Source organism: Crinia signifera, chromosome 1, assembly GCF_055691185.1.
Source record: "Crinia signifera chromosome 1, ASM5569118v1, whole genome shotgun sequence".
In the NCBI taxonomy this organism is placed as follows: domain Eukaryota; kingdom Metazoa; phylum Chordata; class Amphibia; order Anura; family Myobatrachidae; genus Crinia; species Crinia signifera.
Window position 1 is genome coordinate 429,211,306 of NC_139217.1, and position 14,522 is coordinate 429,225,827.

The 14,522-nt window shown below is 45.9% G+C and overlaps 1 protein-coding gene across 1 annotated transcript in view; it reads left to right on the forward strand.

The window, feature by feature from the left end:
* The window catches only part of JMY (junction mediating and regulatory protein, p53 cofactor), a 98,111-nt gene that overhangs the window by 49,349 nt on the left and 34,240 nt on the right, over positions 1–14,522 (forward strand). Inside the window, exons 3-4 of the mRNA XM_083152285.1 lie at positions 9,646–9,796; positions 11,338–11,507. Of these exons, the coding sequence (XP_083008411.1) occupies positions 9,646–9,796; positions 11,338–11,507 (321 nt within the window). The remainder of the gene's footprint in view (positions 1–9,645; positions 9,797–11,337; positions 11,508–14,522) is intronic.

Consider the following 14,522-nt stretch of genomic DNA (forward strand, 5'->3'; position numbering starts at 1 on the left):
AGTTAGGTGGAGGGTTAGCATACTTACTGTAAAGGGGTTGGGATCCTTAAGCTTCACATCTGCCATACACACTAAATGATTGCTGCATGTAAAATCATGGAACAGTTCTATGGACAATTTTATACGATGTGAACAAAATATGTTGTTCCAATCTACAAAAGAATATTGTATAACATATTCCTGTTCGTTCTAGCACCGTGCACCTTTAAAAACTTGTGAGGTTCCTGTTCCCTTCCTTGGGTGTTGCCAGACCAGACTATCCTAAACACACACAAGCAGAGAGCGATATGCCAGGCAGGAAAGAAGAACTGCACAGGTTTTGAAAGGTGCAGGGTGCTAGAATGACCACTATACCTTGCCAAAAGTTTTGAGAATGACAAATGTATTGCTTTTCACAACGTTTGCTGCTTCAGTTACTTTAGACAGTTTTTGTCAGATGCTACTCTGGTTTACTGACGTAAAATTACAAGCATTTCACAAAGGGTGCCCATACACTTGGGCAATTCACATGAGATTGCGACAATCAAGTGCATGGACAGCATTCAAATTGCATGTGATTGACAATCGGTCTGATGCGCTACGAGGTTCCGTGTGCATTGCATCGGAGCCTGCGAGTTGCACCAGCTGCAGAAGCAATCTGTTGGATCGCATCCGAGATGGGCAGGCTTGGCTGGGATCGCTTGCGATATGTTGTATGCGAAAGGATCCCATATGATATATTGTACACGATCCTGCAGTCCGGGAAGGTCCCGGGCGGCTCAAGGGGGGATTGCAGGCGACTTCTCCTCCTTGAGAAGTCGCCCTATTGTATTGGGGGTCCTTTAGTGTCAAAGGCTTTTATTGACAATTACAGTAAAATAAGTTTATGTAAATAGTCAATATTTTCAAGACCTCTGACAGTATGCCTGGGCGAACTGCAATCAGCTTCTGGGCCACATACTGACAGATGACTTGCCTAATCAATGCTTGCAGTTTTGTCAAAATTTGTGTGTTTTTTTTTTTTTTTGTCCACCCGCCTCTTGAATATTAAATAAAGTTTGCAATGGGATTTCTGGGGAGTTTCCAGGCCATGGACCTAAAATGTTTTGTTCCCCGAGCCACTTCGTTATCATTTTGCCTTATGGCAAGGTGCTCTATCGTGCTGAAAAAGGCTTTGTTCATCACCAAACTGCTCTTGGATGGTTGGGAGAAATTTCTCTTGAAGGATGTTTTAGTACCATTCTTTTATGCATGGCTGTGTTCTTAGGCAAAATTGTAAGTGAGTCCACACATGAATGGGCTCAGTATGCTTATAGGTGTGTACACACGGTGCATTTTTTGGTATGCTGTCCCTGGGTCGACAATGTCTACGTCAACAGTCACTAGGTTAACCACTAATGGTCAACCATGATGAGGTCGACACCTGAAAATGGTCAACATACCATAAGTTGGCATTGACACAAGCTTAAGGTCGACATGAGTTTTGTTGGGTGTAGACTATCCAAGTGGGCATAGATTGAAAATATAATAGTCTGCCCAAAGCATGGCGAGCGTAGTGTGCCTTGTGAGGGGACGCGGTCCACTTATACGGTGTCCATGTCGACACAAAAAAATAAAAAAACTTGTGTCAATCTAGCAATGTTGACCTATGCTATGTTGACCATTTTGAGGTGTCAGCCTAGTTGGTCAACCATTAGTGATCGACGAGTGACTGTCAACCTAGACATTGTCTACTCATTATATCGTTAGCGGGATTTTGGCTTAAAATTTGAACTATATAATCAAACTTGTACACAAAGTTAGAAAAAAATCGCAGTGTTAACCATGCTTGCGGTAGTGATGCGCGGCCCCATGAGGTTGCTATCACATAGATAAATAGACTGTGCAGGCAATTTTGACTCTCTTGTAAGGTATTTGGCCTTAGGCCAAATAGCAGTATAGTCAAAATCACAAGTGAAGATAGTCAAGATTGTATGCTTCTGGGTAATTCAAGGGAAATCGCAGTCAATTGTCCATAGCCAAAATCGGTACTTGTTTCCTAGCACGGCCACCACGATTTCTATCGTGGTGGTCGTGTCGGAAAAAATCGTGTCGGTCGCGTCGGGTGCATACCAAAGCGCGACCGACGCGATGTACCCGATTTCTCCATAGGCTTCAATGTTAAAATAATTTAACATTGAAGCCTATGGAGAAATCGGGTCCATTGTGTCCATAGGCTTCAATGTTAAATTATTTTAACATTGAAGCCTATGGAGAAATCGGGTCCATCGTGTCCATAGGCTTCAATGTTAAATTATTTTAACATTGAAACTGAGTCCATTTAACATAGTAAAAAATGGTAAAAGGGCCAATATGGGCCATTTCTCATTGGGTATGGCCCCGTCATGTGTGTAAAAAATTATGGCCCCCCATTGTGGCCGCCACCCCCACGATTGACGCGAACCCGAAGCGTGGCGAGCGCAGCGAGCCCGCGATTGGCGGCGGTGCGCGTCCTCCGACCGTTTCATTCACCTACTATCCACGTCGGCGTGGAGTTGAGAATAGATTAGTGTGGCGAGCGCAGCGAGCCACCGTGCCCGAAGCGTGGCGAGGGGACGCTGATACCTGTGAAGCCCTGCGAGGGGACGCAGGGAGCCCGAAGCGTGGCGAGCGGACGCTGATACCTTCACAGATCCCTGCGTCCCCTCGCAGGGCTTCACAGGTATCAGCGTCCCCTCGCGGGGCTCGCCACGCTTCGGGCTCGGTGGCTCGCTGCGCTCGCCACACAAATCTATTCTCAACTCCACGCCGACGTGGATAGTAGGGGAATGAAAAGGTCGGAGGATGCGCACCGCCGCCCCTCGCGGGCTCGCTGCGCTTGCCACGCTTCGGGTTCGCGTCAATCGTGGGGGTGGCGGCCACAATGGGGGGCCATTATTTTTTACACACATGACGGGGCCATACCCAATGAGAAATGGCCCTTATTCGGCCTTTTCCCATTTTTTGCTATGTTAAATGGACTCGGTTTCAATGTTAAAATAATTTAACATTGAAGCCTATGGACAAATCGGGTCCATCGCATAGGCTTCAATGTTAAATATTTTAACATTGAAGCCTATGGAGAAATCGGGGGCATCGCGTCGGGCGCGCATAGGCTTCAATGTTAAAATATTTTAACATTGAAGCCTATGGGGAAATCGTGGGCATCGCGTCGGTCGCGTCAGGACCAATGTTAATGGTCCCGACAAATGCGATGCCCCCGATTTTTTTACCTTTGCCGGCAAAATGGACCTGATTTCAAAGGAAATCGGGTCCATCGTTGGGATCGTGTACCTTAACTTAAAGGTACACGATCCCAACGATTGTGGCCGTGCTAGGAAACAAGTACCCCAAAATCTTTCTTCAGACAAGTGTTTTTTTTTAGATGCACCAAACAATCTGAAAGGGTATTCATCAGAGAACATGACTTTTCCCCCAGTTCTAAGCAGTCCAATCTGTGTACATTTTCTATCAGTCTGTACCTGTTTTTTTTTTTTCCTGGAGAGAAGTGGCTGCTTTGCTGCCCTTTTTGCCACCAGGCCATCCTCCAAAAGTCTTCTCACACTGTGTGTAGATGCACCCACACTTGCCTGCTGCCATTCTTGAGCAAGCTCTGCACTGGTGGTGCCCTGCTGCTGAATCAACTTTAACCTTTTGGCTAAGATCAAGTGTAGTATCTGTTCTTATCAGTTGGGTATGGACTGGCCTCCTGGCAGAGAATAGAGAAAGGCTGGTCTGAGTAGCTGCTCTGATGGGCGGAGGGTGTGGGACCCCTCTGTTTTTTCCCGGGAGCAGTGAAAGGGCTAGCTGAGTACCTTCACCTCTGCCAGCGGTAAGAGGGGGGAGAAACACTGGGCCTAGTAGTTTGACTCTCTTGACGGGGTTCGTGGCCCCCGAAGGATGAGACAGCGAAAGGCTCAGTCTAGTATCCATTCCCAGGGAGCGGAGAAAGGCTGAGACCGAGTAGATTGGTCCAGGTTGGGAAGGATCCAGCCTGGGCACAGCGAAAAGCTCAGCCTAGTATCTTAACCCTGGGAGCGGAGAAACACTGGGACTGAGTAGATTGCTCTTCCGAGGGGGGTGCAGCCCCTAAGGGAGTCTTTCGAAAAGCCCAGTGGAGTACCCATTCCCATGCCGGGGGCTGGAAAGTACCTGCTGGTGAGATGGAGAAACACTTGATCGGACGCTGACTGGTCGGCTGCCTGGAGCCCGAGGCTGCACTGTGCCCCCGGGGTAACTCGGGGGTGCCTGATTTGCACTGGTGATGTCCAGCACCATGCACTGAATGGCACTTGCACCGCGCACTTCCCTCTAGGTTAGGCTACACATCCTTACCTCGTCCTTTTGGATGGGGTAGGACAATTTTTTACACCCCCACCCCGGCCTTCTGGCTATGGCCTCTTTTTATTTCTTTCTTTGATTTGCACTTTTGAGCACTTCACGTTTTTCGTTAGTTTGTCACGTTTTTTTGATTTGGGTAGTGCAGCTGTCCCTAACGGGCCTTCCGTTCCCCAAACGTGGCTGGGACTCTTCACCTTTTGGGGAGAGTCCCGGTCCCCTCGAGGGCAACCCCGAGCCGCAAGGCAGAGGGAAGCCTAAGCGGGTCTCTCCAAACCTTCGGGTGCGGAGGACCCACCGTCCAAAACCCTTCCGGGGGTGGAGGAAACGCGGGTCTCTCTGAGCTTCGGCGAAGAGGACCCACCGATCCCTTTTTTCCCTTCCTCGGCCTTATGGTTGAGGGGGGTTAGGGGAACCATGGGGCCTTTCTCCTTTGGGAGAGGGTCCACACGTTCGTACGGCTGCCCCCTTTGCACGTGTTTAGGCACAGCACTGGTGGTGGTGGGAGCACACCTCGGGCTCCCTGAGTTTCTTCAAACTCAACTTTAAGAGATGGTCCTGGTTCTTGCTAGGGGTACTTGTGAGCTCTGAAGCCTTCTTCACAACTATTGAACCTTTCTCCTTGAAGTTCTTGATGATCCGATAAATGGTTGATTGAGGTGCAATATTCTTGCCTGTAAAGCCCTTTTTGTGCGAAGCAATGATGACTTCACATGTTTCCTTGCAGGTAACCATGGTTAACAGGAAGATCAATAATTTTAAGCACCACCCTCCTTTTAAAGCTCTGCCTGTTATTCTAACTCAGTCAGCCTTGTCCTTGTGAACATTCTCACTGGTGTAATGGAGAGAATAACAGACATGTCAGCCGATCCTTTTGTGGCAGGGCTGAAATGCAGCAGAAATGTTTTGGGGATTAGGGCCCTTATTCAGATCTGATCGCAGTAAAAATTTGTTCTCAAAATGGGCAAAACCATGTGCACTGCAGGTGGGGCAGATGTAACATATATAGAGAGAGTTAGATTTGTGTGAGTTATTTTGTTTCTGTGCAGGGTAAATACTGGCTGCATTATTTTTACACTGCAATTTAGATTTCAGTTTCAACACACCCCACCCAAATTTAACTCTCTTGGCACATGTTACATCTGCCCCACCCGCAGTGCACATGGTTTTGCCCATTTTGAGAACAAATTTGTACTGCAATCAGATCTGAATAAGGGCCTAAGTTCATTGTCAGGGCAAAACCTTAATTGACATGATTTTCTGCAGTATGCAAATTGCATCATAAAAACAGGCAGAAGTCTGTTAAAATTAATATTTGTGTCATGGCTGTATATTAAGACTTGGAGAGAGGAACACTTGTTACATAAGTAAGTGGACTAATAATTGTTGCTGCTGGTGGAAAAAAATGTCCGTGTCTCCTTTTTTGTGCAGCAACATTATCAGCTGACAACAATAAAATAGGCTTAGGTGGGGATGGATAGGTATCATAGAGTCGACATACGGTTTCACTTTTTATTTTTTGTGTTCATGTCGACACCTAAATTAGTGTACTGCGTACTTTCGTATGATAGTTTAAAGAAAATTGAAAAAATTCAGAAAAACTTTTGTCGATCCTTGCATGCCGAACTATTGACCTAGTCTCTGTCCGGGTGCGGTATGATATCCCAGCAGTCGATATACCAATGCCGGAATCCCGACCGCCGCAATGCCGACAAGGGGGGCTGTGGATCACTCCCCTTGCGGGCTCACTGTGCTCGCCATGCAGCAGGCCTGGTGCCTCGATATGCTCGGCACACTATTTTATTCTCCCTCTATGGGTGTCGTGGACACCCATAGAGGGACAAAGTGCCGGCATTGCGGCGGTCGTGATTCCGGCTTCGGTATTTCTGCCGCCAGGATTCCGACTGCCAGCATATTTACCGCATCCCCTCTGTCCACCTATCGGAAGGGCGATCATAATTTAGTATATTTTTGCTGCCATCGTTACTTTTGGATTAACTAATATCAAAAAGAAGAAAAGAAATGTCCTTTGTAGGTGCACCAGAAAGGGGAATAAAACTTAACCTTTATTATTTATCTATCTAAGAACTGCGAGATAAAATTTAAACATGTAACCACAAACAAGGGTGGGGTTCACACAATTTTAAAACCAAGGTGGCGGGCAGATGTTGTAGGAGCTTTATTCAAATGATGATGTGTTTTAAGAACAGTGTGTTCCCGGTCTGTACAGAAGAAAAAGTCTGTTCTGACAGGCCAGGGTACTTTTATGAGAGCGGGTTACTTGAAAACCTCTTTAATATTAGGCTCTCATTGACGCTTGCTCATATAATAAATGAGTGGACCTATAGCCTGGGGGTGGCGTTGGATATGGATCGGCACACACTGCAATAATTGGACAGTGTGTGTGTAACAGATCACTGTTAACTCCAATAGGGAGGATCCTTTGATCGCCGTAACCCCCTTAGGATTAGTGTGCTGGGCCGGTGCAGCTTGCCCACAACTGTCTGATATAGGTTGCCTTTAGTGCAGGGGTACACTATCAAGCGTGGAAACGCTCTGTAATTTGATAGTGCAGACTCCCAGTGGCAGAAATTGTATCGCTGCACTGCCTAAGTATCTGGTAGCACAAGTCCAGTGGAGCCCCCTTCAATTGGACTGACACACTCAAACGTGAGCGCCTTAAAAAAGGCTGTAGCGTCAGTTCACTGTCTAAGTACAGAATCAAAATACATCAATATGAAAAATAATAAAGACTACAAACATCTGCCCACGCACCGCTAGCCGGCACGCACTTCGCAGATACAGCTTCCTCAGGGCCAACCTGACTGTGTGTCTGCTAGGGTTTTTATACCAGTAGTATATTCGTATGCTCCAATCCGTGTGTTCTAAACGGACGTGCCCCCGGAAGTGAGAGCCGGGGTCTACCGTCCTATCAGGTGCCTCATGTAAACACGAGCCCCTGGACGGTGTCCTGCTCGGTTCAGATATATCGGAGGCGTCATGGTAGCTATGTCAACCGAAGTCTCAAGTGCGGACGCGCAGTTCTTAGATAAATAATAAAGGTTAAGTTTTATTCCCCTTTCTGGTGCACCTACAAAGGACATTTCTTTTCTTCTTTTTGATTCTGCAAATCCCATATGTCTAATGGTAGCACACCCCCATAAAAGTTAATTCAGTATACTGAAATACAATAACCTACTCTAGGGGGTCCACCCAATTGTGTCTTGTGCGACCAACAAAACCTCTCTTGTCTTCTACTCTGGATTAACTAATATGTAGGAAAATGTAGTTCACACTTATGCGGCCGGCCGAGGTTACATGGTAGAGATCCCAGAAATCAAGCGATCCTTGCCATTTAACTCCCACGCCGGCCGCTCACCCTATTCAACGCGCCGGGGAAATCCCCAAACAGCGAGGCTCGTGGCTAAAGCCTCTTGCATTTAGCTGCAAGTCTCGCTGTTTTTTATCGGCCGCATACACAGTTTCCCCCTTGCTCCAAAAACCTAGCGAGGGGGAAACGGCGTGTGCAGGGGGTCAGTTGAATACTGACCCTGCGAGCTGTGACAGCGAGCAGGCAGCACTGCTCGCTGTCACAGCTCACAGAAAGCATGGAATACACCCCACGGTTGGAATGAGGCTACACAGTTAAAGGCAGAGGCATGAAAAATTAAGAAGTCACTCTACAGATTCTAAAACAGTCTGCTGCAGATGACCATCCATTTAGCAATTCTTTTAAACGAACACCCTTCATCTCGGTTCTAGAAGAGGTTTTTGCTATTTGTTGAGCTCAGGACATTTTTCTGTTTTGAGCAGGCATTCCAAACCTCGGTCCTCAAGGCACACCAACATTGTAGGCTTTACGGATATCCAGGCTTCAGCACAGATGGTTACATCACAATAACTAAGGTATCCATTACATCACCTGTGCTCAAGCTTGGATACCACTAAAACCTGCACAGTTAGTGTGCCTTGAGGACGTGGTTAGGAATGCCTGGTTTTGAGCAGGCGGGTGTTCTTTCCTATCATGCTCGCTGCTGGATTAAGAGCCAGGATGCTTATTCCACATTCTCAGCAGCATCTGTGGCCACCAATTGTCAGAGACAATCCAAATAGGAGCAGTAGAGATGGTAACAGCAGTTAAACTGAACTGACCTGAGTTGGTATACAGAAGGTCTTCTAAAGAGCCTTGGGAGGATCAAGCAGTGAAATACATTGTACATGTGACAACCAATCAGCTTTGAGGTACCATTTATAAAGTACATTTTGTAAAAAATAATAGGTGGAAGCTGATTGGCTGCTATGAGTAAAATGATCTTCAAATGCTGGGTGATTTTCTTCTAAGTGCTGCCATTTTTGTGGCATTTAAATTTTAAGTCTTAGGGGGATATTCAATCACCGGCGAGCATCTCCCGTCGGGGAGATGCCCGCCGGGCCCTATTCAATGCTGTCTTCCCCGACAGCATTGAGCAGGGTATCTCGGCAGAACGAGCCCGACATCACAAGCTGTCGGGCTCATTCTGCCGAGAATGGCCAGGAAGGGACGAGCTGCCGGCTGCGGCTTGCCGCAATTCGCGGCCACACCCCCTGCTCGTCCCACTGCAGGCGGGACATTGAGATGACCGAGAACGGGACTGGGTCACGGTGGTCGAGCAAGCTCAACTGTCGAGACCCTCGCATTGAATACCCCCCTGAATATTTCTGCCAAAGTAGCGAACTTTCAGAGTTTCCTGACTTTATGCATATCCAGTGTGTGAAAAGCAGCACGTTAGCAACAGCATCTGTCAAAGCGGAAAACTTGTATAGCTGAAAAGCATAGAATGGCAAGTGATTTAAGTCCCAGATACTGCTGTAAATGCCTTAATGCATAATCATTAAAAGCATGGGGTACTACACTGCTGTAGTGATCTGTGCTTCCACACTGGTTCATACAAGTGATGAAAAAAGCTGGGACTCCAGTACGGTGTCAGCAAAACACCTCCAACTACCTCATTCTCCCTAAACAACTGCACTAGGATGAATGTGATCAAAGTAAATTTCATAAAATTGATTTTTTTTTTTTTAATGGAGTGCCTATCTATTATTTACGTAGTGTAATGCAAGCTTTCTAGCCTGAAGCTTATTCTCTCTGTCAGCTTGTGGCTTCCCTGCTCTAGTGGCAACAAGCCCAGGCTGTCTCTCCTCCAAAAAGGGCCAGTTTGTGGATTTAAACTAGGGCAGAATGCTGAAGTATATAGTGATAGGACCACTGTTCTTATCCGATAGTGGTATACAATTGTTTCATGACGACAAATGTTTTTATTTTATTTCCAGATATCCATAGACAATGATTATTTGGGTCCCAGACGGATTGAGAGCCTGAAGAAGGAGGATACTGATTGGCAGAAAAAAGCTCACATGGCTGTGCTGTCTATTCAAGACCTAACTGTTAAATACTTTGAAATAACAGCAAAAGCCCAGAAAGGTGAGCAGATAGTTATTGTTCTGCATTATTCGTCAGTTATTCCTTCTATCAAACATGTGTATACTTGGAGTAGTTTGTGTTAAGGCCGTCATACACCAGAACTATGTGCACAGGATCCTCACAATTTTGACTGGTTGTGCGACGGATCTTGTGCACGATGCGTGGTCCCGCGGGTCGAGTGGTCGGCCCTCTGATCACATCTGATCTGTCGGCCCTCCACTGCAGTTGTAAGCGTATTTTATGTGTACGATCGCTCGTTTGACCTGCATAGGACCAGGTTGTATGCAGATCGTTCTGGTGTATGGGCGCCTTTAATGTACTCACAGTTCGTTTTTCAGAAATGCTCTAATCTCCAAAAGGGTGTCTGATGTCACAACTGGGGTGGGAGTACAGCCTCCCCATGTGAAGCAGGGTTGGAGTAAAAACCTGTATGGTCTGCACTAAATGGTGAGGCTGTCATCTCTCTCTCCCAGGTGACAACTTGCACTATTCTCGTTTCAGCCCATCCCCGCACTATAATTGGGTTCCAGGGTGGACAACCTGGGTAATACATTTCCACTGCAGTTCACCAAGGACCTTCCCGATCCAAAGCCCTGCTCAGTACCCAGGAAGAGCCATTTCCACTGACCAAAAAGTCCCAGGCATGTGTAAAAACCCAGGATTTAAATGTCAGTGGAAAAGCGGTATTAGTTACTATTGCTCAATCCCTGTGTTTATTAAAGCCCTTTAGCATTTACAGAGACTGGAGTCTAAATCCATTTAAAGTAAATGTCTACTTTAATGCAACATTGTGCTTGTTAGAAACACCATTCTAAGTATTCATTAGTGGTTAGCTGGATTATGTGCTAGTACTGGCATCGTATACAAGGCAGTGTTCTTTATTCCACTTGTGGTTAATAAATCCATTTTTGTTGTATATTCACATATAGACAGGAAAACTTTATTTATTATGGGTAGCTGCCATTAATCGGGATTGTTTTTCCAGGTTATAATTATTTATTTCTTTTTCTATTATGAAATATTAATTTCAGCAAAAATGAAATGTAGATAATTTTTTAATGGGCTGTAAAATCCATTATTTGTATTAACTTTTCAACTAGAATTCATTATCATCCCTCCCCCGAGTTGTTCTTCCCGTGGGTATCTTTCCTGGTATAGCCTGTGTCAATGGGTCAGTGCAATGCAATCGGATCATCAGTGGTACATCACGGGTGCTTTTTAGCCCCTGCAATGTATCGCATCCGATTCCCCTGGCAGCTCCCTGAGAGTACTTTTTTAAATCATGTACGATTTATCGCATGTAGAAAATGGAACATCAAGTGCCAAGTCGGAAGGAGCTCTCCCAGGGAGCTCAAGGGAAAACAGGTCCGTCACCGACTTGGTGACGGACCTGTTTAAATGATTAAATACATTTGTACAAGTGTGATCAAGAAATTTGTGCCTGGGATTTGGGTTAAGTGAATTGAGCTACTCATTTGCATGCCTGCACAGTTTGGGCCAGTTCTCTAGTATCGCTAACATTCATCTCTTTGTGACCAAAGCTGTGTTTGATCGGATGCGAGCCGACCAGAAGAAGTTTGGGAAGACCGCATGGACGGTGGCAGTGGAGCGCATAGAGAAGCTTCAGTATGGGGTTTCTAAGGAGACTTTACAACTGATGCGCGCAAAAGAAATTTGTCTTGAGCAAAAGAAACATGCACTAAAAGAGGAGGTAACCTATCGACACAGCAAGCTGTCTTTTTTTTTTTTTTTTTTTGGTATTTTAGCTCAAGGCAATAAGAATTGTGTTTGTGTCTGATTAAGGAACCTGCATCATGTGGGAATGAGGAGGAGCTTGTTCTCCCGTTATGTGGGCTTGATTCAGAGTTGATCGCCACAGCAAAATCTTTCTCAAATGGTCAAAAGCATGTTGCACTACAGGTAGGACTAGTGTAATGTGCAGAAAGTTACATTTGGGTGGGGCGTGTTGAAACTGAAATCTAAATTGCCATGTAAAAATCATCCTAGTATTTACCCTGCACAGAAACAAAATAAATCCCCCAAATCTAACTCTCTCTGCTTGTGTTACACTTGCCCCACCTGCAGTGCAGGTTTTGCCCATTTGAGAAAGATTTAGCTTTTGCCGTGAACTCTGTGTCTCTCTTCCTCCCCCACTTCCTGACACTGCTTCACCGTGGCCCTAACCCACACACCCCAGTATAATCATTTATCAGGAGTGCAAGGACCAACACCGGAGCAGGGCTCACTCTGCTCCCCGAACATGACCATTATTATATCGGGTCAACATGAGGGTAAGGTATCTCTATATGCACCCAATCCATACCAGATTCCCATTTTTGCTGCAGGTAGTCTAAGCTTTCCAGAAGAAGAATAATAAAGGACATTTTTTTTAGAATTTGTCATTGTAATTTTAGTTCCAGACCATAACAAGACACATCCCCAATGCCTTTCCCTACAGCACGTGAGTGCTTTATCTTTCCCCTTTCTTTTCTGTACCTTCCCTTCTCTCCTTCCCTATTATGTTACAAGCTATATCTTTTGAAAATATTCACGAAATTGGTTGATGTGTAAGTGCAGTCTTGGAGGAGGAAGGGCAGTCTCCAGGGACATAACACTGTACACAGTGATTGTGGTAGAGAATCTTCTGTTGCAGTATGTCCTTCTGTTGGACCTAATCACTTAGCTGGCCATTCCTGCCAGGATGGAGAAGCGACTATATCAGTCCTATGTATTGGCTTGGTGATAAATATATAGTGCAGCACATGCAATCTTCAGGCTACGATGCAATGCTCACATGGCCGCGCATCGAATGGAACTATTGTCACACACACATGCAATGTTGACACTTTTCATCCGATTTCCCTCCAGACACAAATGAAGAGTGACCAAATCGCTGTGGAATCGCCCTAGCGCAGCGGTTCTCAAACTGTGGGTCGCGACTCCATTTTGCTGACCGTCACACTGATGAATTTCTCAGTCAGTGATACAATCAGTCTGAAAAATCACATTAAATTGGCTGTTACTTCAGAATCCTTGCATCATTTTGTGCCACCACAATGCTGCCATGCATTTGCTATTTGCTGACCACAGGTGTGTGGTAACCTTCTGGTAACTTGCTGGGGTCCTTTAATTATTATTATTATTATTGTCTGATCGGGTCCCAAAGCAAAATAGTTTGAGGAACCATGCCCTAGTGTATGGGCGCAGAAGTCATGTTTTTTAAGGGTTTGCTGAAGTAGTGGCACTCCAGCTTCTATTCTCTCTATCTGCTTGTGTTGTGGTGCCAGGTTAGGTTGTTTGGTGTAGTGAAGAGAGGAGCATAGATGCGAAAATAATTTCAGTGACAAAGTCCATATTGACCCTGTGAATACAGGGAAAAAGATTTAATGTATACATGCTAATTTGGAAAACTAGTTCCAGGGAGATCATGTTATTTTCTGCCCAAAGGGCGTGTCTAGTACCATCTATGGGTGTGTCCTACAGTGTAATTGGCACCTAAGCCGCATTCTCCATTTCACTGCCTTTACCCCCCCAGAGTCCCCACTCTCCATGATTATCTATTGCAGCACTTACCTTGTTGCTGTGGCAGGTCCCGCAGTGGCTCAGTCTGTGTCCAGAAGCTCAGCTTCGCAGGAAGTGAAAGTAAACCCTTCCTGTATAGGCTGGGAGGGTATAGTGTGTGGCTGCCTCTGCCCTGGTTGACCTCTCTCTAGCTTGGACAGCTCCTCTACTGCAGGTCACTGTCGCAGCCAACATACTGTAGGTGTCTGGATTACCAGGATTTTTGAAGAGCTTAGTGGGGCAGCGGGAGACTCTGTACAAAGGGGATTATTCGCTGTTGTGTGAATTCACATGCGATTGAGTATGGAACGACTGCTAGTGAGTACAGATTGTAGTATGCATGATTGCAGCCAAACAGCGATTTTCTTTATTTTTTTATTATTTATTTATTTTTTTAATCGCATTCCCCTCACAACTTGACTGACATAAAGCTGGCAATTGTGGGTGGTAACCTGACATTTTTTGAGGGTACTTGTTTCCTAGCACGGCGCCCATCGCGTTGTATACCATAAGACTAAATATGGTATGCGATGTTGTACAATAAAAATTTGTATGCTATACAATGCGATGGTATATGATTTTTTATTGTACAACCACCCAGATGGGTCCTTACAATGTTAAATGCCCCCCCCCCCCACTATCAACGCCAACCCGAAGCGTGGTGAGCGCAGCGAGGCCGCAAGGGGCGGCGGTACACGTCCTCCGACCTTTTCATACCCCCACTATCCATGTCGGCGTGGAGTTGATTTTATATAGTGTGGCGAGGGCAGCGAACCACTGAGCCCAAAGCGCGGCGAGCCCCGCGTGGGGACACGGAATACATGTAAAGTAATACGCGTCCGCTCGCTGCGCTCGCTGCGCTCTCCACGCTTCGGGCTCAGTGGCTCGCTGCACTCACTTATACAATAAAAAAATCGTATTGGGGCTGCTTTTAACATTGTAAATACCCATTAGGGTGCTTATACAATAAAAAATCGCATCGCATGCATCGTATGCGGCTATATGGCATGCGATGGTATAAGATGCCATAAGATGAAAAAATTGGGTGCCGTTCTAGGAAACAAGTACCTTTTTTAAGTGTCAGGAAAAACACAGGCATGCCCTGGTGTTTTCTATCACAGAGTTGTGGAAGGCTCAGGGTTACGCATCATTTGATGATGATTGA